The sequence below is a fragment of the Diospyros lotus genome, chromosome 5 (genome assembly GCF_014633365.1).
Source record: "Diospyros lotus cultivar Yz01 chromosome 5, ASM1463336v1, whole genome shotgun sequence".
Taxonomy (NCBI): Eukaryota; Viridiplantae; Streptophyta; class Magnoliopsida; order Ericales; family Ebenaceae; genus Diospyros; species Diospyros lotus.
This window is the reverse complement of record NC_068342.1, coordinates 3,692,517-3,717,259: the sequence shown is the minus strand read 5'-3', so window position 1 is coordinate 3,717,259 and position 24,743 is coordinate 3,692,517. Positions and strand designations below refer to the sequence as shown.

The window sequence follows — 24,743 nt, the reverse complement described above, 5'->3', positions numbered from 1 at the left end:
TCATCTAGTTCTGTCAAATTTAATTTTAATTTAATCAAATCTAAACCAATTGAACATTCTTAAAGAAATAAATCCAACACTTTAAAGCTGACTTATTTATAAATTGAAACAAATCCAATGCTTTAAAGCTTAAACTCGACTAATTTATAAATTAAGTTTAAAATTTAAACTTAAATAAACAAATGAAGTTAAAAAAGAGAAGTCTCGAGGTGCTCCCGCCCCCTTCATTTGTACCCTTGCTCTGAAAGAGGAGTCAAGCCGATGCGTTGTCTCCTCACAACTGAGTAGAATGGATTAAGGATAAGAGGGAGGGAAAAAGTTACAGATCGTCGGTCCCAACGATCGGAAATGAAAGGACAGAGCTAATAATTGACGCGATTGCAGCCGTTGTCCTTTTTAGGTATGTATTTTCATGTCTCAATTACTGATAATGGAGGATAGCCACTGCCGCTGCCGGTTGTTGCCCTATCATGTTGAAGCCATTCGTATTCATTTAATTCAATGCCGCCTTTTCCTTTTCCTTCTGTCTTCGTACATCATCTGCGAATACTGTTTGTGTTTATGGGGTTCGGATCTGACGGTTTGGTTCGAGAACTGTCGAAGAAGAAGTATTCGCCGCCTTGAATGAAATTGTCTGCGGCTTGTCTTGAGGAGCTGGATGCCTGCGATCCTGCTCTAGCTTGTCGGGCTTGAATTGGGCCTCAGCCCAGCCCATGGGCTGCCTTAGGGCTGTTCCTCTCCTTGCACTCTCCAAATGCAGGGATGTGCATTTGTTCGGTTCAAGTGAACTGACCGAATCAATCGATTCGGTTTAATTAATTAAATAGCTAAAAATTGGTTCAATTGTATTTATAAAAATTTTCAAATATTTTGATTAACTAAAATAATCAAATTTATCCTTCACTTATGGTGCGTTTGATAGGCATGGAAAATGAGGATGAAATTCATTTTCCATCCAAATTTCAAGAAATTCTATCAAACAATTTTTTTTTTCCATGAAATTTGAATTCCATTTTAATTCAAAAAGTAGAGATTTTTCTTGAAATCAAGAAATTGAAATTCCTAGGAGTGGGGTAAGAATTAAAATTCCACCCCATTTTCCATTCTCCAATCAAACGCACCCTTACTATCCATGATTTTACTGCCCACAATTTTCTCCCTTGATTTTATTGCCCACGGTTTCCCCTCACAAGCCACACACACAAACATCTCTCTCCCTGACACGATTTCCCACCCATGTGACCTTACCTACCCACAGTTTCCCACCCAAACTTCTCTCTCCCTGCCCACGATTTCCTCATGTGACTCTCAGAGAGTCTCTGGTTCCCCCCACCCCTAACCCTCCCAAACTTCTCTCTCCCTCACCCCAAACCTCTCAATCTTTCTCACGACGTCGGATGTCCCCCCTCTCTCTCTTGCGCGCGCCAGTCAAACCCCCCATTTCTCTCTCTCTTGATCTCGATCTCACTGCCTTATGCCTCACCTTCGCACCCCTTCTCCTATCGCGATCTCACGAACGTCACCTCACGACAGTCTCTCTATCTCTTTATCTCATGGCCGTATGACAGTCAAAGATGAATGGCCATTTGAGCCTCTGGCCGAGCGAAGGGTCGAATCAAATAAGGGCTGGCCATTCGTCTCTGTCTCCAGCGTTCGTTTCCTTCATATGCAGAGGCCAACACCGCCCCAGCTGCATCTTTCTCCCTCCAATCATGCTCACCAATTCGATAAGTTTTAGTGAAGTTCAGTTATACTGGTTATTTCGGTTTCGATTTTTTTGTTAGTATATCCTATTGGTTCGGTTCGGCTCGGTTACTGGGCTATGATCAATTCGGTTCGGTTGGTAAAAAAATTGACGATTCGATCGGTTATAACCGAATGCTCTCCCCCATCCAAATGAATCCGTTTATTTATTTATTATTATTATTTGTGGATATACTAAAGTCTCAAACTTGTTTTTTTGGAATGGATTGTATCTAATCTATATAGCCTAAATGCCTAAGTTTTATTTAACTTTTATACAAATTCATTGGATTAATTAGGTTTATAGAAAAATCATTAATACTTTAAGTTTTTAAATAAGATAATGATTAATATTTTAATGTAATATTATAGTAGATAATACAAAAAAAATTAAATTATCTCAACGCTAATTCAACATTTAAGTAATTGTATACATGCAGAACAAAACTTGACCGTGCAACAATTAAAATATAAAGTTAACTCTTTATTTGAGAATTTAAATTTTTCTATGTGATTTCAATAATATTTATTCAAGTTAACTCTTAATTAATGAACATAAAATATCATTTATATTATCTAATGTGTCAATAAATTGGGGATATGACAGCATGTCAACGAGTACACCCATCTTGCTTTAAGTTATGAAATCTTGTAATTCCTCTCTAAATTAACTCATGGAACATCAAGCTAACTTTTTTTTGTTTGAACCTTAAGCTAGTTTTCTTGTGAAACCATGGCTTCATGGGCAAAATAAGGATGATACGAATATCTTATACTCTAATGATGCAAATAGGGATAACAAAAATAGCACAAATACAATAAGAATGTCATGTTGAAATAATGAACAACAAATAATATATCTAAATAACTGGTATCACATTTTTTTAATTCTAAAACAATTGAATAGCAACAACTTCTTGTTAGACTCTCGCGCCTATGACAACGATTGAGGAATTCGTAGATGCTACAGGGTCGATTCCTCAAAATCCAAATCTTCAAAATCTTAGATGTTTTGGAGTTGAAACTTGCTTTTGTCTTCAAAATGCTAAAAAATCTCTCAAAGTGGCTGAGAGACCCTTTATTTATACTAAACCTCGAGCTTATAAAAAAACCAACTTCCATCTTTTCAAGTCTTCCCCAACTTCTATTTTGCAAATAACTCTTCTTAAAAGTTATTAATATTTAAGAATCATAATAAAATACACGACCTGATAAAGAGATACCTCAAAATTAACTTACACTAAAATATGTCTCAACAAATTTAAAATTACCAAAATACCCCTAACCAATAAGAAAAAACACAGGAAGATAAAAACTATAAACAAGTTTTCATCATCTATGAATACAAAATAAAAATAAAATTATGGATTGAGAAAATGGACCAAAAAAAAGTAAAATGAAAAAGGGCATGTAGTTATGGAAATTATTTTTTAATTTTAATTTTTTATTAAATGATTGAATCTTGAATTAGAAAAAATAATTTTAATTTTAATTTTTTATTAAATAACTTTTTTTTTCATTTTTAAAGTTTATACTATGAATTGAAAAGCATAGAAAAAATTATTTTATAAATTTCTTAAAAATAAATTATATCATATTTTTAAAACATAAAATATAAAAAAATATTTAATTATAAAACTGAAGTTGAAAAATTAAAAAAATATTTGTTATAACTGAAAATAATATTTAATGACAGAATATAATTGGAACTTTACAACTTATTTTTTTTGGCTGCATGGAAGTAGCAGTTATTTGTAAAAAAATTAAATTGGACTAAAATTATAAGATTACATGAAGTCTAAGATTTTTTCAGTAAATTTGCCTTTCATTTCTTACGACGTGGCAATCATCCGAAGGCGTCGCAGCGACCTTGAAATAGTAGCGATGTACTTTATAATTGCTTCTTAAACCCCTTTGTAAACCTTAACCCCAATCTTGGAGGTGGCTGCCTTCCATCAAACATGGCTTTCCGACGATTACAGACAATTCGCTGTCTCCATCGGGCTCTTCTGGGCCGAGAATCTTCTCCCCTGTAAGTTCATCCTCTTGGCTTTCTGTTTGTTTGCTGGGAAAATCGAGCAAAAGAGAAGAAAAAGGAATCCGATGCTGTGTAGCGTGGTGTTCGTTTTAATAGAAGACCGTATTTGTACATAACATGGTTGTTTGCATTTCCGTTTGCCTTCTTTCGTGTATTTTCTCAGCCGCCAAATTCAATGCTTAGGCTTCCTTCTGCGATCTCGAATCTTGTTGTTTGTGTAGTCGTTGAAGCTCCTGTTACTTGACTTTTCAGGATCGGAAGCTCAAGAAGCTATTCAAATATTATTGTCAACGGTAAAGTTGCCGCAGAAATATATACATAAGCATATGTGCGCGCGCGCGCCTACACAAAATGAAAGATTTGAATGCATACCCAGTCATGTATCTGTACATTTTTGCATACTTTTTTGTTCATGTTAAGGGCCACACAAATATAGAGGTTATATGGCTCTCTAATTGGAATTATGAGTAGGGTAATTAAGTTATCTTCATGAAGAGATTTCATCTTTTCACGTGAGTTTAATTGGTTGAGCAACAACAATAGCAATAACAAGAAGAAGCCTTAATTTCACGAGGTGGGGTTGGCTACTCGAATTCTAGCCCTCCATCCATCTCTTTCTATGGCTATATCCTCTGTAAGGCCATTGTATCCTATGTCATGTTTATGGGTTTCTCACAGTAAGGGACTTCATTTCACTAATCGGTTAAGTGGATTTGATAATGCCACTTAGATGAGTGAGAATTATGAAGTTTGGACCATGACGCATGGTTGTGTAACTGTTATATGTGGAAGTTTTGGGATTGTGGAGTTTGTAAGTTAAATCAGCAAATGGCACCTTAAAAGTACTTTGTCCATAGTCACTGGCAGTTCTATTTAAATCTACTAAATCCATTGTTCAAATTATTCTATGAATTTTTTGAATCAGATTTTTTAAATTCCAATGCTCATAAGTACCAGTTGTGATGCACCACAAGTCTCTTATTGGTCACGTTATTTTATTTGTGATCAGATCTGAATTACTGGAGAGCTTCTTTTTTCTTATGTGAGGGTCACATTGCTTTTCCCTGGAATCAAAAGAGTACGGGGATAACTTGTTCTTCTTAAACTTGATTGCTATCATTCTTGTATATATTTAGGAAAACAAGTGAGATCTTATTCATTGGTTTCCTGTCTGATTAGGTCCTGAAATTAAGTACCGAAGCATTTCTTTTTGGTCTTGCAAGTGCAGCCATGGTCTTCCTTGGACACCAAGAAATACAGAACTTCGATATATGACGGTAACTTTCTAAATATATGTCAATGCATCTGTTATATCTCTTTTATCAAATATACTTGCTGGTACAACAGATTGCCTGTATGTTGGTCTTACTTCATCTTGTTAACTAACTGCACTTCAGCAGACATAAGTAGCATATGTGCCTCAAGAAGACTAAAAGAAAAGAAATATTATAAATAGTTTATAATTCTTTGTTTGCAATAGTTCCCTTTTTTCTTTATTACCTGAAAAGTTAATCATTTTGGTTTTACTTTGTTCCTTCTATAAACTGTTATTTTTACCATTATCAAGTGACTTTTTTTTTTGATCCTTTTGTAGGCCTCTGAGTTAAATGTCTCCATGGGTGACATGAGATTGTTATCATCACATGCAAAACCCCATCCTCAAGCTCGTCAGATGGTGCGATAATTCTTTTAGAGCTCACTTTGTTAAGTTTGTTATTGGGTAAACTGGGTAGTTGTCCTGTGTTAGGCGAAATTACACTGATGCATACATGCAAAACTTTTGTACATGGATACAATGCACGCACGCATGTTATACACATGGTGAATCTTTTGGTAAGTCAAAATATCCCACTGGAATTACAATGGAAGTGTTAATTTCACATATGTCCAGTATTTTTGAGTCTACGGTCATGCTTGGGCTTGAAGATCTCTTAATAGTAACGAAAATAGACACCAGAGAATAGATTAAGTGCTATCTTGTGCAAGCAGAAGTATTCCTACTTATCACCTTGAAATTTTGTGAAAGCACATCAAATTCCTACAACCTTTATTATATTATCTGTTGTGTGTATGTGGATTGGATTGGATTAAAGGTACATTCTGTTAGCCTGAAGAGAGTATACTTTTTATGCTATGGCAGAGTCTACATGTAGTTCAAATTCTGAGACATGTACATCGATACACAGTATCATACATGAGAATGAGATATGAATATGGTTGCAGGTATTTGTTATTTAGAATTTTAACTCTTGGTAAGTACAACGATAAGTAAAAATAGTTTTTCTTAAATAATGTTATTTGTACTTTTAAATTAAGTAGAGTGAAAACTGAATATATGAAATGTAGGTTTAGTAAAAATATAAGTGTGGATGATAAGAAAAGACCAATTTAGAAATCTTGGATCAATCTTCCTAAAGTACAAATGGAAAAAGTGCATTTGGGGAGATTAATGAGGATGTTACTAATAGAATTATGGCGGGATGGTTAAAATGGAAAAATGCGTTTGGCGTTTTATGTGATAGTATGATTAAAATTTTATAAGATAGTAATAAGACCAGTTTTGTTATATGATTCAAAATGTTGGGCAATAAAGTACCAACATGCGCAAAATATAACATAACCAAGATGAGGATGTTAAGATGGATGTGTGGGTGTGGATATAAAGAAAAGACAAAATTAAAAATGTGGTTATTCATAATAAAGTTGGAGTGGCTCCTATTGTAGATAAGATGTAGGAGACACAATTAAATATGGTTTGGTCATTTTGAAAAGACAACCAATAAAGGCCCTAGGAGGAGAGTTGATGGAATGGAACAAGTAGTTAACAAAAGAGTAGGAAAACCAAAAAAGACTTGGTGGGAGGCACTTAGGTTTGATATTAAATATATGGGCCTTATAGAAGATGAGACAATAGATAAAAATGAATGGAAATCAAGAATTCATATAGCCAGCCCTATGGTGGGATAAAAAGGCTTGGTTGTTGTGTATTTGTACCAAAAATTGACAATACTACTCAGCCAAATTATTTACGAAAATACTACTGCATATGCCACATTAGCTAGCCAAGATAAAATTTCTAATTGAATCAACAATTCTTGAAATAACCACTGATTTAATCTGTTAGATAACTTCTCAAATTCAAACCAGATACATATGAGAGTGATCTCTTCTAGCAAACCCAGTCTGGTAGAGAAGAATTCTTTCAGCAATTTGATTTTGAAATAGAGATAGGGATGGAGGTAGAGAGGCCAATCCTACTTGGGCAGTTGCCTATAAATAGCGCGCCCCCCCCCCCCCCCCCCCCACCCAAAAAAAAAAAAAAAATCTTGGTAGATATAGATTGTGTGCCGCGGCTTGTTAAAATGGCCATCTTAGTGTGATTGACTAGTCATCCACAGTTGTGAGGATTTACAGTTTTGTCTGTGCAAAAACTGCATATTCATTGATTGAGTGCGTTTATCCCATTACAACTTTTTCTTTGAACATGTTTATTGAACTCATATCCAACTAAATGCAATTGGCGCATATCTATATCTTATTAGAAGTGTCAAGTGTTCTACATGGATGCTTCACCAATTTAGAGGAGTATTACAGCTTGGGGAATAAGCAAGAATGGGTGCATATTGTCCTTGGAGATGACTTAAGCAGCTTGACAATTTCTGTGAGCATTGCCTATCATTTGAATAGGTTATGGCTGTATTAGAAAGATAGTAAAGATCTTAATAATTTAAACATCTTTTCTATTAGCCTTTTTGGTTTTGCTTGCTTGCATTCCATGCATAGGCTGCTAACATACTTAAATTTTTACATCCAAGCAGGGGTCCTTCAAAGTGTCCATGTCAAGTCCTGGCATCATCTATGAACCATATGCACCTCGGGAACCAATTGCTTTCTGGCGAAGGTCAGTCAGATTTTGAGCAGTTCATTGGTTGATACTGTTCTAATGCTGTTGCTAACTAACAGGCCCAGAAGGGAACTTACTAAATTAAATCACATGAAGGTTTGCAAATTAAACATAGCACCCAAAATAGAAGGTGAAAATGTAGGAAGGGTAACATAGGCTTCTTCCTTTCCAAGGAATGTGGTTTTGACATCAATCAGTCTTCCTCTTAAATTTAGAGGCAGCACACATACAAACTAAAGGTTTAGTGAACTTGCCAAAAAAGGAAGAAATTATGGATCTAAATTTTGTGATGGAAAATTGAGTCATCTAAGAATGACTAAGAGGAAAGTAAGAACAAACAAAAAGGAGAGTAGAAGAAAATGAGAAGATTAGAAGGAAAGTTTGGATCTAATCCTAATTTTCTCTTCAAGGCCAAAGTTGTAACAGCCTGTGTTAACAGGAATATTTGGAATGGACATCGGCATCTCTGTATGCCCAATGCAAGGAGATGAAATATGAGCAATAGATGCTTAGATTTTGTAGATTTATATTTCAAAACCTTAAATATTAATGTGCTATGCTTGTGAAAGGTTGGTGCAGTTGTGTTTACTAAACTCATGCTACAGCTAGATGGAAACACCACCATTTATAGGATGATGCTACTTATTAAACTAATGAATTTAAAAGAATCAAAAACAAAGTGGAACTAAAAATTGAATAGACTAGCAAAACTGCCGGAGAAAAAAAGTGTACTATAGATAGGACATCATATAAATGTGTATAAATCACATTCTAAACTATGCATGAGTACATCAAGGACACAGAAATATTATATGCATGTATACATACGAATATATTATGGAAGTGTCTTTGTCTTATTATTTACTTGGGAAACTATCTTTATGAATTTATGCATTATTTGAACGTCTCACTTACGATACCAGAATTTGCAAGAAAAAAGAGAATCTTATTGTCCATTTTAGTTATTGCCTGCCTTCCTTATCTTTTCTTGTGACTATGATAGACCTGAGTCTTATTCTCCATAAACTGATAAATTACTTTTTGCAACTCTTTTATGTTTTTCCTTGCATATTTTGCCTCTAGAATGATAATGTAACTGCTATGTGATGAAACTCAAGATTTGCTGCATTCGTATTTTGGAGTATATAATACAAAGTATCATGCACTTCTAAATTCATTGGGAAGTTATCTTTAATTATGTTGATGTTCCTTTAAGTATTAGATATATGTCCAGTAATATCCATGAATTACCGTAATCTGAAACTCATGCAACTCCCTTGTTAAACATCTATTCTTCATTGGTTATTGGTTTTATTTAGAGCAATTGGTTTGATATTCTTGGATAAAAATACTTTTTCCATTCTTTTATTTCTTCCACTTAAGCTTTTTGTTGTGTATAAATTTCATGCACATCTTACTCCCTATTTAATGTTATGGAAACAAAGGTTTTCCTCATGCACTGACTTAACTTGTCATGTATCAGATGGTTCACAAGAAGTGGTTGGAGAAGAACAAAGGAGGATATTATTTTGGAGGTGCTGCTATTACATGCTATAATTATCGAACAAGCTTTTTAGTCGTCCATTATTTTTCAAAGATCGTGTTGTTTTGACTGAAAAATAACAGCTAATGCAGATGCCACTTTGAATAGATTACAGTGGAGATATAAGTTTTACTATAAGACTCAGCTTGGCAAAGGTTAATTTATGCTCTGTAAAGTTGATCATACTTTGGTTTGGTTATTTGCAGCTAAAAAGTGCTTATGCAATTGCTAAACTACGGAAATCTGGATATTCGAAACAGAAATTTTACAAAGAAGCCCTGCACTTATACAAGGAGGTGTGTTTTTCTCATTTCTAGAATATAAATATGCAGCTGGTTTCAACATTATCTTCATTATCTTTTTATGCTAAGTGACATTATCTTATCTTCATTTTCAACATGTGTAAATGTGTCCTATTGTTTTGTGAAATTTTCAATAATCAGACACTCTTTGAAACTTGGCTACACATGGAAACCATTCTTTAAATGCACTTGAAGCACACAACAAATTTGAAAAACTACCTGGAAGTTGAAAATGATTTTTGTCTGGTTTATTTTTTTAACCATTTTAACATATGCAAATGTTATTTAGAATGATGGCATAGTTTTTTCTTTGATGTTCAAATTTATTGTTGTCTTGCTGTGTCATATTGATCTTCTTGTTCTCAAAATTTCCTTATTGGTGGGACTGGGACCACGTCTTGTTGTGTCTTATTGAATCTTATGTCTATGTTTGTGCTTCTTGAATGAAGTAGACCAAAGAGATACTTCTTTTCTGTTTTGTTTCTAAAAGATTGCAGACTGAAACTTTTTTTTCTTTGACAAGTAAATAGGGTGAATAGAAAGATAGGATTCATGTAGCTGACCCATACAGTGGGAGAAGGACTTGGTACATTGTTGTTGTTTGACAAGCAAATAGTGAATTCTAGATGTTGGAGGCAACATGAATTCTAGCTCTCCAACTCTCCCTTCATGGTCATATTTTCTGCAAGAAAGCAAAATGGCCCTTAAAACTTTCAGAACTCTTTCCAAAGCCCCATCATCAGCAAAAAGGAGACGAGGAGGGTCCTTTAGACTCAAACCTCTTGAGGTACCCCATGAGAGGAATAAAACATATTTAATATAGTTTAGTTTTATTAGGACTTCTTCTGGGTTGTGTGATAGAACTTTAAGTGTTATTAGGTTACCATTATTAGTTAAGAGTAGTTTTAAAAGACTTTTAGTTGTTTTAGGAGTTTTATCAAGCCTACATCTATGGCTTATTAGTGCAATACGGAAATATGTTTTTGGTTAATTGATCAAATAAAATTATTGAATCTCTCTTCTCTTGGGCTCCCTATACACTTTTCCATCCCCCCCAATTTTTCTCTTTTCAATTTTCTGTAATCTTCCTACTGTCCCACATCAACCCCCACAAAGAGAACAAAAAAAATCCTCATGATACAGTTAAAAGAATGGAGAAGTTGACGGAAGAGATACAAAACTGAATCTGCACTTTGCTTTAAATGTATCCAGGGCACCCTACCCTACCTTCAAAACTCTTCTATTCCAGATAAGCAAAACTCTGCCTGCTGTCTCCTTTGCCTCCAAATGCACCCCCTTCCCCCATCAAAAAAAAAAAAAAATCCTTCTCACCTACCAATATCAATAATTCAATATCTTCCATTTTGTTCCATCTATATGGAATTTTTTCGCTATCCCCAGAAAGAATGGGATTGTTTGGTTGTGAAAAATGTTTCTATCTTGAATTTGGGGAAAACTTAGTGGAGAGCTGTGTTTTCAAGTCTCCAAATTAGCAAGGAAAATTTGGAAGACTCATTTTTAGGAGTTTTGAGTCTTCCAAGTTTAGTTTAATTTGGGAGTAACTGTGTTTTGCAACTCTCCTTTTTCTATTTAATTTTTTTTTGTATTTGAACAAATTTTCTATTTTCTCTTAAGAGTAATTATCTGGAAAATAAGACTGTTTGCCACCAAATACTCCCCCCCCCCAGCGTGGAATAAAAAAGAAGATCATTCTCACTTACCAATTATCAATATCTTCTATTTTGTTCCTTCTATACCACATTTTTTAGTTATCCCCTGGTATATTTTTAATTCTGACCAGCGGATCAATTTAAAGCCAAGGCTCAGGCGGCAGCTGAACTAAGCCTGTAATGAGCATGTTATATGGCATGCAGGTCCTGCCCCATCCCACGAACAAATTGCTATGCATTAATAAAAATAAATTCTCTTCCTGCATTATTTTATTATCATTTCAGTGTTGTGTGATGTTCAATTTGGTATTGTATTACTGCTAGTTGCTCTTTCTCACTTTATTATTCTATTCTGGAACAGATAAACACCCAAATTTCAAATGGTGACAAAACATCACTGAGGAAAACAGTGACGGAAAATATGTACTCTGTAAGCTGCCGGTTCCTCTTCTTTTCCCCCTTCTTTCCTTCTCTCCCTGGCTCTATCCCTCTCTTCTCTCACATCCACACGCTTTTTATTGTTTCCTCATGAAAATTTACATACTTTATGCTGCCATTTTGCTGTTTCTTTCTCTTTAACACCCTTCCTAATTGAAATTTTCTCTAAAATTTTCTATTTGGTATGTGCTTGTCTGTTCCACATCTTCCTTTTGCTTGTCTTTTCCTGCTTTTCTAAGACAGGCTCTCAAGAATGAAATCAAACAAAGGGAATCAATGTGGAGTAAGGTGTTCTGGGAACTAGTGGAGCCAGTTGTTAAAATAAGAACACTACGAGCTCGATTGGTAAGTGTCACTGTGAAATAACAAAACCACATTAGTCTAATTACATCAGATATGATGTGTATAATTTGTTTTGTAATCTTATCAAAGGAGATGCAAATGTATGGATGGAACCTGAGAATGAATTGTGCCATTTTCTTAAACATGGTATATAGATATGCTGCACATCCATACTGATTGCAGTGACTTATAGGATGTCTAACCTGACTGAATATGGTTTTGTAAAGTCTCATTCACGTTTAGACTTGATTCAGGAAGGAAGTCTGATCCAAGATAATTGTATTTCTTTGATTTTTAAGATTGTCATATTTTCTATTTGTTTTTGGAGCACCTAGAGGGAAATGTCTAGACAATAAAATGTCCAATATACAATTGTCAAAATCCTGTGCTCAGGCTGGCCTATACCCATTTGTATGGTGTAAGGGTTGCTATGTTTCTCATCTACCTTCATTCACGGATTGGAATTTTTGTCTCACACTGGGGGTGATTGGTCGTGAAAAGGTCGCAATATTAAAATGACATTAAATTTCACCTTGGAACTGCAAATAGAGTCATCAATGTAAATGATATGACAAGATAGCTTCTCTTTTCCAGATTGGTGTTGATCGCAATGACCTCAAAAAAGTGTTTATACAGCTTACACTTGAGTTTCTGACTAAGCAGGTATGATGCTTGTGATCAAGTTTTGTTTATGTTGTGCTTGCTTATACTATTTGTGTATGCTGTTGCACCAGTGGGTATGTTGACTTTGTCTTGAATATATCACTTGTGACTTCCCATGGGAGTTCTGTTCAGTCATTCAAACTTATGTTCTCTGCACCTTCATTTTGGAGGGACTTAGAATGTCAGTCAATTGCCTTTAGTTACTAACCCATTAGCAGAGCAGCAAGAAAATGCAGTATGGCTATGTGACTGTTGATAAAACTATTACGGGAACTAAAGTATTTAAAGTGTAAATTTATACATAAGGATGCATGTTAAATGTATTTTATGTTTATAATTGAAAGTTTAATCATTTATTGGTTGGCCAAATTATGATTTCCCCTACTGAAGTACCTGATGTCAACAATTGTAGCTGAAATTAGTTTCTTGTTGTTCTGACCCCGTGAATACAAGTGGAAATGGCAATCTGAGAAGACAACAAATGTTATTACTGGAAGAAATTAGAATCCATTTCATATCTCAATTGAAAAATCCTCCAATTTATTAAAAAAAAATTAATTTTGATTGTTGCAAGAAATTATGACCGATCACATAAACCATGTCCAAGAGATCTCAATCCCCACTTTTTTGAAACCATACAACAAAAATAATCTCAAGCCTTAATCCTACCATGTCTGAATTCTAGACCTCATGCCATATCTATCCATCACAATAACAATATCCTTGTAAGGCCATTAAATACTATGTCATTTTTAAGGGTTTCCTACCATACTTTCTTTGGTCTTCCCTCTCCCTTTTGCTTCAAACTTCCTTCATTTGATCCACTCGCCTTATAGGAATTGGAATCCTTGACAAACATGTTTGACCTTTAGCAGTCATTCCAGAGTGGGGCATGGTGAGGAAAGATGGGTGTTTATAGAGTTGGAAAAAGCCTATGATAAGGCCTCTATAGAAGTTCTGTGGTGAGTTTTGGAGAAGAGAGGGGTTTGGATTGCTTTTGTAGAGGTTACTAATTAAAGGCATCTATCTATCATCAAGTAGAAACACTTGTTACTTGCGAACGTGATAATAAGGCTTTTTCAGTTACAATTGAATTATATTAAGGATTTACTCTAGGCCCTTACTGCTTTACTCTTGTGATATATGAATTTCAAAGCACATTCAAAAAGAGATGGCTTAGTGTATGTTAATTGCCTGTTCATTTTTTTGGAAATTTTGCCAACGTCAATATGAGACCACATGCCAACGTCAAGTGGACTGCCTCAGGTAGATATTTTGGGGTAGTTGCATTGCAGCTTTTGTTGGGATCTATGTCACCATTTTTAGAGGTAAGTAGGAGATCTAGATCACCCAATTGCAAACACCCAGATTCTCTGGCCAACAGCTTGATTTTATTGTGCAGTAAGAAGGCTGTGGTGCAAAATGATCGACAGGTTTCTTTTCCTTTGAATAATGTGTTTTGAGTATCGAGAAACTGATGCCATTCATATTTGTGGTATTTGAAGTTTGACAGGTTAAGGTTTATCTTCTCATATTAGTGTTCCTTTTTCTGTTATTTTCTGCAAGTGAGTATCCTCTGGCTTCACTTAAATTATAAACTCAGTTTAAATGAGAAGCTTGTCTATCAAGCTAGTGAGTGTTTGTCCACAGTGGTATCTTAGACCTTCGTATTGGAATGATCATTGGGTTTGTGAAAGAGTTGAAAGTAACTGAAGGACCAGTTTTTAATGTTCGCCTTGCCATTGCAATATTAGTAACCTTTACTGGTTAATAACCTGCCCTTGCTTGCTGGAAAATCTACGGAGATGCTCTATGTGTATGTAGGATATTAAATATAATTTGGCACTATCTTTATGTTGATGATTGAATTATTTTGTCAATGACTTGTACAATATTTGTTTGATTGCAATGAAATTTGAAAAAGTTTGGGCTTGTGGCCGTTCTCCTTTGTTTCCTTGTCATGAATTATGCCTATCCGTAACATGTTCCCCCCCCCCCCCCCCCCCCCCCCCCTCTAAATTGACGTAATGGGGTCAAGTACTCTGATACGATCTTGTATTAAATTTATCTTCTCTGTTCTAGAAAGTCATTAAAAAAAAAAAAAAACTCTTGCAGAAGTTCGAGGCATATGATTCAAAGGGGGCTGTTGTTGCTGGAGACAAAAACAAGGAGGTGTGTTTTGTGGGATTGGAGATAATTTATCTGGTTACATGTGCTCTTGTTTCTTCAAAATATGTGTAATTGCAACAAGATGATTGATGCTTCCCATATCTTGCATAGGTCCTTGTCCGCGAGATCTGGGTTTTTGAGAAATCTCTCTTCCATGCTGGGGCCTACTGGCGTCTGTGCGGACGAATTAAAGCACAGCCAGCCTAATCTTTAATTTGCGGCAGTAGCCAGCCAATGATGGCGTTTACTTGACGTTTCTCCCTTCTTTGCCATGGTGGTCCTTTTCTCCTTTTGGATGGTGGTCTCCTCCCTCATAATGGTAACCATAGGCTAACTTAATGTTTTTGTCTTTTTTAACGTTCAAAATAAATATTATCCAGTTCTTTCGTTTCTGAGCAGAACAGAGTTGATCCCTGGCACCACACCAGGAATCAATTGGTGAGGTTTTTTAATATCATATTCAAAATAAATAAATAATAATAATACAATGTGAAGAAGAAGAAGATCATAGTTACACGGGAGGCCAGCCCGTGGGCTACGATATTAACAGATCTAGCTCATCCGATGGCTCGCAGTGTAGCCTGTTCATGTCTATGTCCCTCCACAAAGATTCCTGGAAGCCTGCAAGCATTGATGGAAGATCACTTCTTAATGCTAGCCACTTGCAAGTACCATGAATGAAGGAAATGATGCTTTCGCGCTTGCATTCGTTAATGGAAAAACAACCCAAATATTGAGTGTTTTAAAGTGCTCAAGACTTTACGTCTTACGAGAGGTGGACGAGGATTGTATTTATATGCAATCTTTTCCTTACTTTGCAATGAGGCTATTTGAGAGTTACTCAAACTCGTGTTCTCTCTGGCCTTAGGATTTCTTAATTAATTCAATCAATTATTTAGCAATCAGCAATGTCACACCTTGGGATTTATTTGTATTAGTGGTAATATTAATCTTGATCCTATCCTCAATGTCAGTTCTATTTCAAAGATAAAAAAGTTGAATATTTTTCCAATCACAAGTAATAACGACAGTGTTTAGAAATGTTAAGTAAATAAAATAGATAAAAAACAACAAACACAAGATCTACGTGGTTCGATCTTGTGTGATTTATGTCTACAAGGAGAGACAAGTAATTTCACTATGAAGAAAACAAAGTAATACAATTTCTTGATTTTTTTTTTAAATTTAGAAATTTTAATTACATTCTTAATCTTTTTTCATCTCTTATCCTAATTACACGAATAAGAATATATATATATATATATATAATTGGATATTAGGGTTGTTCCATATTGCGTGGGCTTTGCCCTCCCGAGCACCTTCCCATGAGAGCAATGGTGGGCTTTGGGCTTGGATTTAACGGCCTAAGTCCTTTGCTATCATTACAATTCTCATAAAAAATTTATATTTGACTCGTTTCAAATTATTTAAGTTGGGTCAAATAACATGTTTTATTCTTAAAATTAAGACATTTTAATATTTTTATTTTAAAAATAAAAGAAGGTAAATTTATTATTTCTCCCACGCACCTAATGAATTAAAATAATATTGTATTAATTTTTTCGATTTAATAAACACTAATGACACTGCAAGAACAAAAACGATGAATAAATTTCTCATTTTACCCCTACTTTTAAGAATAAAGTGATCCGGTATCGATCTTTTCGACTTGTGACGGACAATGCAATTGAATTGAAGGAGATTTGGAGGGTTGGCAGAGAGCCCCAATCGGCCAGCCCCATCGGACGCCGCTTGAGTTGAGCCATTCAGCCTTGCCATCTCGCGGCCGTCCTTTCACATTTCGGATCCAGACAGTGTTGTCCGGAGGCTATAGCTTTAATGAAGAATCCTCCACTCCGCAACAGACCCATCAACCTCTTGGACTCACTACCGTCGATCATTTGAACATGTGATTGTGAAATAAAATAATTTAAAAATCAGATGCAAACTTACTCAAATCTAAATAAAAAATAAAATCAGAAACTCAATTTCATGCGACCATGCAAAACATTACCCTTTTTTTTTTTTTTTTTTACCCACCCTTCTGAGTCCCAACCACCATTCTCCTCAACGTTAATCACGCACAAGGCACGTGCCTCCCTACTTTTAATCTTTCCAGCTACTTTTCCCCGACACTATCATTTCGCGGGCTTGTCATCCTAAAGGTCACTTCCTTCTCTATATATTTAGTTATTTATGTAGTAATTCCAAGGTATTTTAATACACTATCCAATCCCACAATTAATTCCAGATTTTGATATTAATATACTATATTCTGTATGTAATTAATGTAAATATACATATTTAACATACTAATATAGAAATATTACATTTCACTAACATCCTTATAAAAATAAAACATTATGATACCTCACCAACAAAACAAAATACATGGGAACAAATTTTTGAAAATGAAGCTTAGATATTTTTCCATCTTGGAATCCAACATGTAGCTAATAATTGCTTGTTGTTTATTGAAAACATTGAAAATGGCACTTAAAGTTGGATTTTAATGAATCGTGTTATATGTACTGATGGTATGACATATCTGATGATTGAACCAGATTGCATCTGATGATGAACTTCGATCGGACTTCATTATCGATCATTAAAGTATTACGAATGGGAGAAACTCGATCAAACTTCATCTAAATGCGATATTGAGGAGACGACAAGATTAAATTGGGTGATGATATTTTTATCATTTGACATTTTTGATCATTCTCTTGATAATTCATATATTTTTTAATTTTAATTGGTTGATGCACTAGTTATATAATTAATTGTGTGTTTAATATTTATAATTAGTAATTAATATTATTTGTACGATAAGGCGAGGCCAAGACCGCCACATGTCTCACCAAACAGCCTTCAGTGAGTGAGTGAGTGCATTAATTCAGAGCTTTCCTTCTTCCATCAAACGCGATTGGTTCATTATTTGATTCTGTGTTCTTCTTCTTTCTGCGTCTATCGGTCAGAATCAGGCACCGGGAAGATGGAAAGCCGGTCCGGCCTGATGGAAGGAAGTTATGAGGAGGAGCATCCGAGGACGACATCTCCGCTCCTCCGCCGTGAAGGTGGTGGCGAAGACCGTGAAGCGGCGGCAGGTTCCTCTTCCCTCACCTGGCTTCTCGTCTTCAGCAACTTCGTCGTCGCCTCCGGTTCCTTCGCCAATGGATGTGCTGTAAGCGATTAATCACCACCGTACCGTTGGAAGAAGTTAGAACTGAAGAATTGTTTGAATTTCAAAAGTTTGTTGGTTGCGCCAACAACTACTAGAATTTTATTAATTTCTTTTTCTGACTATAAGGTTAAATTTATAAAATTAATTTTCTATTTGAAGGTTTTATTTTATTGCTTTGCTTTGCAGAATGGCTATACATCGCCGGCGGAGTCTGGTATTAGGAGAGATTTGGGCCTCTCCCTTGCAGAAGTAAGTAGAAAAGGAGGTGAACAAATGTTTTTGCTTCATATTCTTTGTGGTAAGGCCTAGAGAAGATAAAAAAGGAAATGCAATGTCACACTCGTATCATATCCCTCAAAGAAATTTAGTTTTAATATTCAAATGTTATTTTTTTTATCTTTTTAATTAATATAGTGTGTGTGTTTTTATTACAAATTGAGTTATTGTGACTAATTATTTGATGTGTAGTATTCAATTTTTGGTTCGATATCGACGATTGGGGGAATAGCGGGTGCAATTATAAGTGGCAAAATGGCGGATCTGATCGGTAGGAGAGGTGTAAGTTTTCTTTTTCAAATTAGACTTCTCCATCAAAACATTAATATTGATTTGTTTCCAAATTAGATTTGTCAAAATACCTTAAAAAATTGTATCCAATTTTCTCTCTTTTACAAGATTCCCTTCCCCAATCAAACTGTGGTAGTTTAGGTGGTCTAGTATTGAGTTATTCAATAATTACTTGAATAGTTTTAATTCATTATTTTGAATTTTAATATGATTTTAGTTATGTTTTGTTGGGTTTAAAGGATGATGAATGGTTATTAATCACATTATACCTACCTTTATAGATGGGATAGCAAGTTAGGCAGGATTGAACAACACACATCTCTTGACTATCCTATCTTACCTTTTTAATTGAAATAAGAAATATTCTTCTAACACTCTAATTAATAAAAACCAACACCATTGCCTATATCATTTATATTTTTTTACTATGGTTAAGTTTATTTTTTTATTTTTCAAATGAAAATGCTATTAGCAACTTTGTTGGGAAAATGAATGATCCGTTAGTAACACCATCGACTATTAAAGTATCAATGAAAATTGTTATCTATGGTGCACAAAAACATTTTGGGGGTGTCGTTTTAGTGTTTCCAAAATGTCAAAAAGTATTTTTGAACCGTTTTTGTAATTTTAAAAATGTTTTGAAACTGTTTCGTAATATTAGAAAAATATCATAATGCGTTACCACCCACAAAAATGTTAGAGATGGAAAAATTTTCAGAATTTGTTTGAATGCATTATGGAATTTATGTTTATTTTTAGATTGAATAATTGTTTTAAATAATTTTTTATATTAAAAATTATATTTATAAAAAACCCCTATTTATATTTTTTTATTATGAATTTTTTTTTTGTATCTCTATTTCTTATTTAAAAAAAAAATAATTTCTCTATTTTTATTTTATATTATATTTATTTTTTATTTTTATTTTCGTACAAACTAGATCTCGTCATGTTATCTTGCAGACTATGTGGACGATGCAATCATTTTGTATCCTGGGCTGGCTCGCTATAATCTTTGCTCAGGTTTGAACTCTCCACCCTCTCTTACAGAAACAAAACGATATTATATTCCATTTTACTGGTTTTTCCCCTTTAGAATGCATGTTGCAGGGTTATACTTTCTCTTCAAATAATGTCTCTAGCACTCAAATATTATATGATCGCTTACTTATATGATTAGCATACTTACTGCCATAAGAATCAATTTTGACTTGTTAATTGATGACAAATTTTGTGTATATTTAATGTTTATTATTAAATTTTTTTTTCTTATAATAATTAATTTCAAACTGTAAGGGTTGTCAAATCTTTTATCATAACTTCCAAACATAACTTCATACAGTCGATCGTGTTTAATAAAATCAAAACTAATAATCATACTAAATAACACGACTGTTAAAAGTATCGTCCACTATTTTTCTTCAAGAACGTACAAACTACCTGCATTAATTTTAACATTATTCTTCTATTTCTTCTGTCTTTTCAGTTTACAGATCCATAGTCTAATGTATAATTATTTTTCACTTGTTTTCTTATTATGGTGTCTGGCTAATTTTTCAAGCGTTGAATGCTTTGTTACAAGCAGGGCGCCTGGCTCCTTGACTTGGGAAGGGTATCAATAGGATTTGGCCTCGGACTGTATTCTTTTGTGGTAATAATATATGGTTAATTTGCATACACACACATATATGCCCACTTTCTAGTGCCTCATCTGCAGCCATATATGACGATGAGATTCTCATTTCCAATTGCCATACAGACCCCTGTATATATTACAGAAATCACACCAAAGAAAGTAAGGGGAGGATGTGCAGCAGTTAATGAGGTAAATGAAAGCTCTATTCGTTAGACATGTTGGATCACATATTTTTATATGAAAGAAAAAACTAACGTCAATTTCACAGCTATCAGTAGCCATTGGCCTATCGATGATGTTTTTCATAGGCAATCTCATTCCTTGGCGCACCTTGGCTGCAATTGGTACTCTCTGCTTAATCAATTCATCATCTGCTATCTTTTTTCTATAGAACATACAGTACCCCCAAATGGGCATCGTGTTTATTTTGATTTTGATTACAGGGACCATACCATCTATAATCCAGCTTGTTGGTGTATTCTTCATACCTGAGTCCCCAAGATGGCTGGTGAGTTCTTCGGAATTTGAAGACAAAAATTCTGTATTGAGCTACTTCCTCAATGAATCTTATTATATTTTTTTATCCATAGAAAGTATATTATTTGAGTATCTTGGAGTTGGAAGTCTGAATTGAGGATCCCTTCAATGTTTAATTATGAAAATTTATTTGGATTTACCTGGTCCATATTTGAACCAACAACCTAGTTCAAATTTCCAACACAAAGCAAGGGAAACTATGACAATACGCTAAATTGATAAGTCTGCAGGCAAAGAATGGCCGACAAAAGGACGTGGAATCAACTCTAAAACGCCTGAGGGGAAAGGATGTTGATGTTTCTCAGGAAGCAGCCGAGATAATAGTACATTTCAATTTGACATATTAGCTCGAGTTGCTTGAACATTCTTGAAAATTAATCGCATAATACGTACTCATTTTCCCTTTTTGTTTTATAGGATTACACAGAAACCCTCCAGCAAATTCCTGAATCAAGTTTTCTGGAAATTTTCCAGCGTAAATATGCTCATTCACTCATTGTATGTGCTCTAAAAATCCAAAATGTGGCACGTTATTACCCTTACACAAAATATCTGAACTCCTCTAAATGTGATTATATGAAATGAATTGATTTATATATAGGTTGGAGTTGGGTTAATGTTACTTATACAATTGGGAGGGACTACAGGCGTTTCGGCTTACACAAGTTCACTTTTTGAAGCAATTGGTAATTGCTTTACTAACAAATCTATATATCAATGAGTTGAAGTTTAAGTACCTCTAATATATGGTGATGAATGAGCATCCAAGTCTCTGGTTTATGATGATAGGCTTCTCAACTAGCATTGGCACTAGCACAATTGCTATTGTTCAGGTTATGTATGAAATCTTTTGACAAGTGTAGTCTGCATATTAAGGGACTTTTCTTGGGGTGTTTTCTCTGCTAAAGCAACATGTTCCTGGCGCTTGCAGATTCCATTTGCCTTCTTCTGTGTGCTCTTGTTGGATAGAATTGGACGACGGCCACTTATAATGGTTAGATATATATTATGAGATATATGCATGATTTCTTCCTGTGCATCTTTGAATACAATTGGTGGATGAAGCAATTTTAAGTTTTTGTAGGTTACAGCAGCTGGTGCAGCCTTGGGAAGCTTTCTTGCAGGATTGGCTTTCCTCTTGCAGGTTACTCTTTTAGGGTCAAGAACAGAGGTGTAAAACGACCATGCTGGGATGTACCTTGGCATGGCTTTTAACACTAACCTGTTTGACACCTCTACTTCACTCTTGGCAAAGAAAAGCAGTTTAAATAGATATTGCTTTACTTGATTACTTATTTAGCTCTGGTTCAGATCTAATGCAACACTAATTGTAATAATTAAACTGCTAACCCTTTCTTGGAACGCCAAACTATGAGCAGGATTTTGACCAAGGGAAGGAGGTTAGGGTCGTGTTGATGGTCACTGGCTTGGTGGTAAGTTCGATGTCAATGCATAGAAAATTTTGTTTTAATTTATATATATATATATATACACGACCATTTGATTATTTATACTAAGTTGTTTGTAGAATAATATGAATATGCTTGTTTTATTCATATTTTATGTTAATTGTTCGAAAATTACTAGGTGTATTTCTCATCTTATGCAATGGGACTGGGCCCCATTCCATGGATTATCATGGCAGAGGTATGCCAAACTCATAAATCATCCCTGAAACTTGTAATATAATTAAGCAGAAGACGATCAAGTTGGAATATTACTACTGCAGGTATTTCCTATGAACATAAAGGGCGTAGCTGGAAGCCTCACAGCCGTGGTCAGCTGTATGAGCAGTTGGGTTGTGTCCTATGCTTTTAACTTCGTATTTGAATGGAGCTCAGCAGGTCATCTCTCTCTCTTTCTCTCTCTCTCTCTCTCGTGTACCAGCCAGGACTGCCATTAATCCTTGTTAAACCATTGGTTTCAGGGGTATTCTTTATATTCACTGCCATATGCAGTTCAATTGTAGTTTTCGGTTTCAAGTTGATGCCTGAGACAAAGGGACGATCACTGGAGGAAATCCAGGCTTCCATGGTCCAACTCTTTAAATGACCAAATGGTTAGTCAAACTAACTACTCATCTTGAAATAATGCATGGAATTAGGGCACACATCCATCCACGATTCCTCTTAATTAAGGATAAATTACAGGATTAACAACAAAACAAAACAAAGGCCGCATAATCTCATACAGACGTTTTTTTTGTCTTTCAATTTAATTTTGAATATTTTGACTTCTTTAGGAAAAGAGAAGGTGCTGGGTTCAATTTCAAGTGCAAATTGTTCACTGGTTTGGAAACTTGTTTCTAGTTAACTTGTGCTGATGATTCTTCGGGATGTACTCAAAATTAATAAGCTGACGAGATTCATGCTTTTTTCAAATTCACTTATTATTGCTGGTATTATGCATTTGCCAATCGGGTTGGCCTTGGCCCATAAATTGGTTGATCTGTTAGTAGAGTTTTGGACACGTTGCTTAGTTAGACTAAATATGGTGGAGTATTTCTTAGACATTTACTGGTTGTGTCATCTAATTGTGGGGTTACTGACCCTTAAAATAAAATATGAGTTCCATCTCAATTGTTAACTTAAAGCAATATTGTAAAGCATTCTGATCCAAAATTATGAGACAAGCCAGAGGTCACGGCCTGTTTGGCCATCAAGAAAGTTCATAGAAGAAGAAGAGTTAAGTATATAAAAATACTTACTTTTTGTGTTGTTTGACTAATAATTTTTTTTATAAAATGAGTTGTTATAATAAAATATTAATTTAAGTTTGTGAAAGTGAATTTTTTTATAAAAAAATAATTACGATTCTCACAGAATAAATTAGAATGATTCTTAGAAAGTGAAAGAAAAACGTTATTCCAAGTAGGGGTTAATTACACCAATAATCACTCAATTTTGCATTATGTTATTATTTAGTCACTGAATTTTAAAATATTATTCATTAGTCATTGATATTTCAAATCTGTTATTACTTAATTATTAAATTTTAAAATATTACATGTTAATTACTAATATTTTAAAACTATTTTTTATTCGTCACTCGTGAATTTAAAGTTCAACGACTAACGAATGACGGATGAAAAACGATTTTGAAATATTAATGACTAATAAATAATATTTTAAATTTCAATAATTAAGTAGTAATAATTTTAAAATATTAATAACTATCAAATAATATTTTAAAACTCAGTGATCAAACAATAACAAAATATAAAATTTAATGATTACCTCCAAATACTATACAACAAAACAAAAGTTTCTCATCAAAGGATTCAAAGCTCAGGCACGCCAAAAAGTCAACCGAATTTAAAAAACGGTTATGACCGTTTCCCACTTTCCAGTTCGTTCCGAATTTCCCTTCAAAACACAACCCTTACAAGCCAAGCCAAACCAGTTCCCAAATCCAAAGCTCGATCTCCAATGTCGTCTCTCTCCCAACTCATTCTTCTTTGCTTGCTTCTTGGCTGTTTCAGCAGTTTCACTTCCTCCACGCCCGCCGGCCATGGATCTTGCCCGCTGAAATTTCGTCAATTCCGGAAGATGTTGAGGGCAGGCTCCTAGAACCTCGAGTTTCTCGATGTCTTCACCGGGTGTCGTTACCTTCTGGAGGGGTTCCGACTGATTCGATCGGAGTTATCTCCGCCGGACCGGCAACTTCAGCGTTCCGCCGAATGCTGCCGAATCGTGTTGGGAATCGTTCCAGATCCTCGTCGCCGAACGTCTAGGCCCGTTCGACGTCCGGTCCAATTGCTGGATTCAGACGAGTTGGATATCCAACAGTTGTTTCAACATTGCTACACGCTCGGACTTCGAAACCCTAGTTCCCGCAACGGAATTGCAGAAGCTTCAAAGTTCTTGTAAGTTGTAACCAACAACTCGGAAATAGCTCTGCCTGCTGCAATTCCTGCACTGCCAGCTCGTTGGCCATTGAAGCGGCTTATTTTCGCCGGCCGGAGAACGGGAATCTCTCCTATTGCCTCGGGTTTCCATGCATCTACG

General features: G+C 34.9%; 2 protein-coding genes across 8 annotated transcripts in view; both read left to right on the top strand.

Moving 5' to 3' along the window:
* Positions 1-241: 241 nt before the first annotated feature.
* LOC127802675 (uncharacterized) lies at positions 242-15,199 on the top strand. 4 transcript variants are annotated; one of them, XM_052338632.1, is made up of 13 exons: positions 242-400; positions 4,034-4,074; positions 4,791-4,859; positions 4,961-5,058; positions 5,376-5,456; positions 7,600-7,682; positions 9,169-9,220; positions 9,435-9,524; positions 11,562-11,630; positions 11,882-11,983; positions 12,575-12,643; positions 14,759-14,815; positions 14,924-15,199. In XM_052338632.1, exons 4-13 carry the CDS (start codon positions 5,053-5,055, stop codon positions 15,017-15,019), a joined length of 705 nt encoding a protein of 234 aa, XP_052194592.1. In that variant the 5' UTR covers positions 242-400; positions 4,034-4,074; positions 4,791-4,859; positions 4,961-5,052; the 3' UTR covers positions 15,020-15,199. The 4 variants fall into 4 exon arrangements, with proteins under 4 accessions (XP_052194592.1, XP_052194589.1, XP_052194588.1 ...); XM_052338628.1 differs by lacking the exon at positions 242-400 and adding an exon at positions 3,636-3,775; XM_052338630.1 differs by lacking the exon at positions 242-400 and adding an exon at positions 3,772-3,901.
* A 2,464-nt stretch (positions 15,200-17,663) lies between these two features.
* Positions 17,664-24,743, top strand: part of LOC127801005 (sugar transporter ERD6-like 5) — a 46,840-nt gene continuing 39,760 nt past the window's right edge. The window contains exons 1-19 of one of the 4 annotated variants that reach the window (XM_052335743.1): positions 17,664-17,996; positions 18,183-18,245; positions 18,465-18,554; positions 19,527-19,586; positions 20,149-20,214; positions 20,323-20,388; positions 20,468-20,543; positions 20,643-20,707; positions 20,967-21,059; positions 21,154-21,234; positions 21,338-21,422; positions 21,526-21,569; positions 21,668-21,730; positions 21,821-21,880; positions 22,116-22,169; positions 22,324-22,383; positions 22,466-22,580; positions 22,664-22,795; positions 22,979-23,328. In XM_052335743.1, the coding sequence (XP_052191703.1) occupies positions 17,808-17,996; positions 18,183-18,245; positions 18,465-18,554; positions 19,527-19,586; positions 20,149-20,214; positions 20,323-20,388; positions 20,468-20,543; positions 20,643-20,707; positions 20,967-21,059; positions 21,154-21,234; positions 21,338-21,422; positions 21,526-21,569; positions 21,668-21,730; positions 21,821-21,880; positions 22,116-22,169; positions 22,324-22,383; positions 22,466-22,580; positions 22,664-22,788 (1,455 nt within the window). In that variant the 5' untranslated portion in view covers positions 17,664-17,807 and the 3' untranslated portion in view covers positions 22,789-22,795; positions 22,979-23,328. Of the gene's footprint in view, positions 17,997-18,182; positions 18,246-18,464; positions 18,555-19,526; positions 19,587-20,148; positions 20,215-20,322; positions 20,389-20,467; positions 20,544-20,642; positions 20,708-20,966; positions 21,060-21,153; positions 21,235-21,337; positions 21,423-21,525; positions 21,570-21,667; positions 21,731-21,820; positions 21,881-22,115; positions 22,170-22,323; positions 22,384-22,465; positions 22,581-22,663; positions 22,796-22,978; positions 23,329-24,743 lie in introns of those variants that run through there. The other 3 variants (XM_052335747.1, XM_052335742.1, XM_052335745.1) reach the window with 3 other exon arrangements.

Excerpts from the sequence above, each read along its gene's own strand:
- LOC127802675 (XM_052338628.1), top strand. The coding sequence starts at position 3,705 with ATGGCTTTCCGACGATTACAGACAATTCGCTGTCTCCATCGGGCTCTT. Across the intron at positions 5,457-7,599 it reads ATCCTCAAGCTCGTCAGATG|GGGTCCTTCAAAGTGTCCAT; the intron begins GTGCGATAATTC and ends ACATCCAAGCAG. Across the intron at positions 11,984-12,574 it reads GAACACTACGAGCTCGATTG|ATTGGTGTTGATCGCAATGA; the intron begins GTAAGTGTCACT and ends TCTCTTTTCCAG.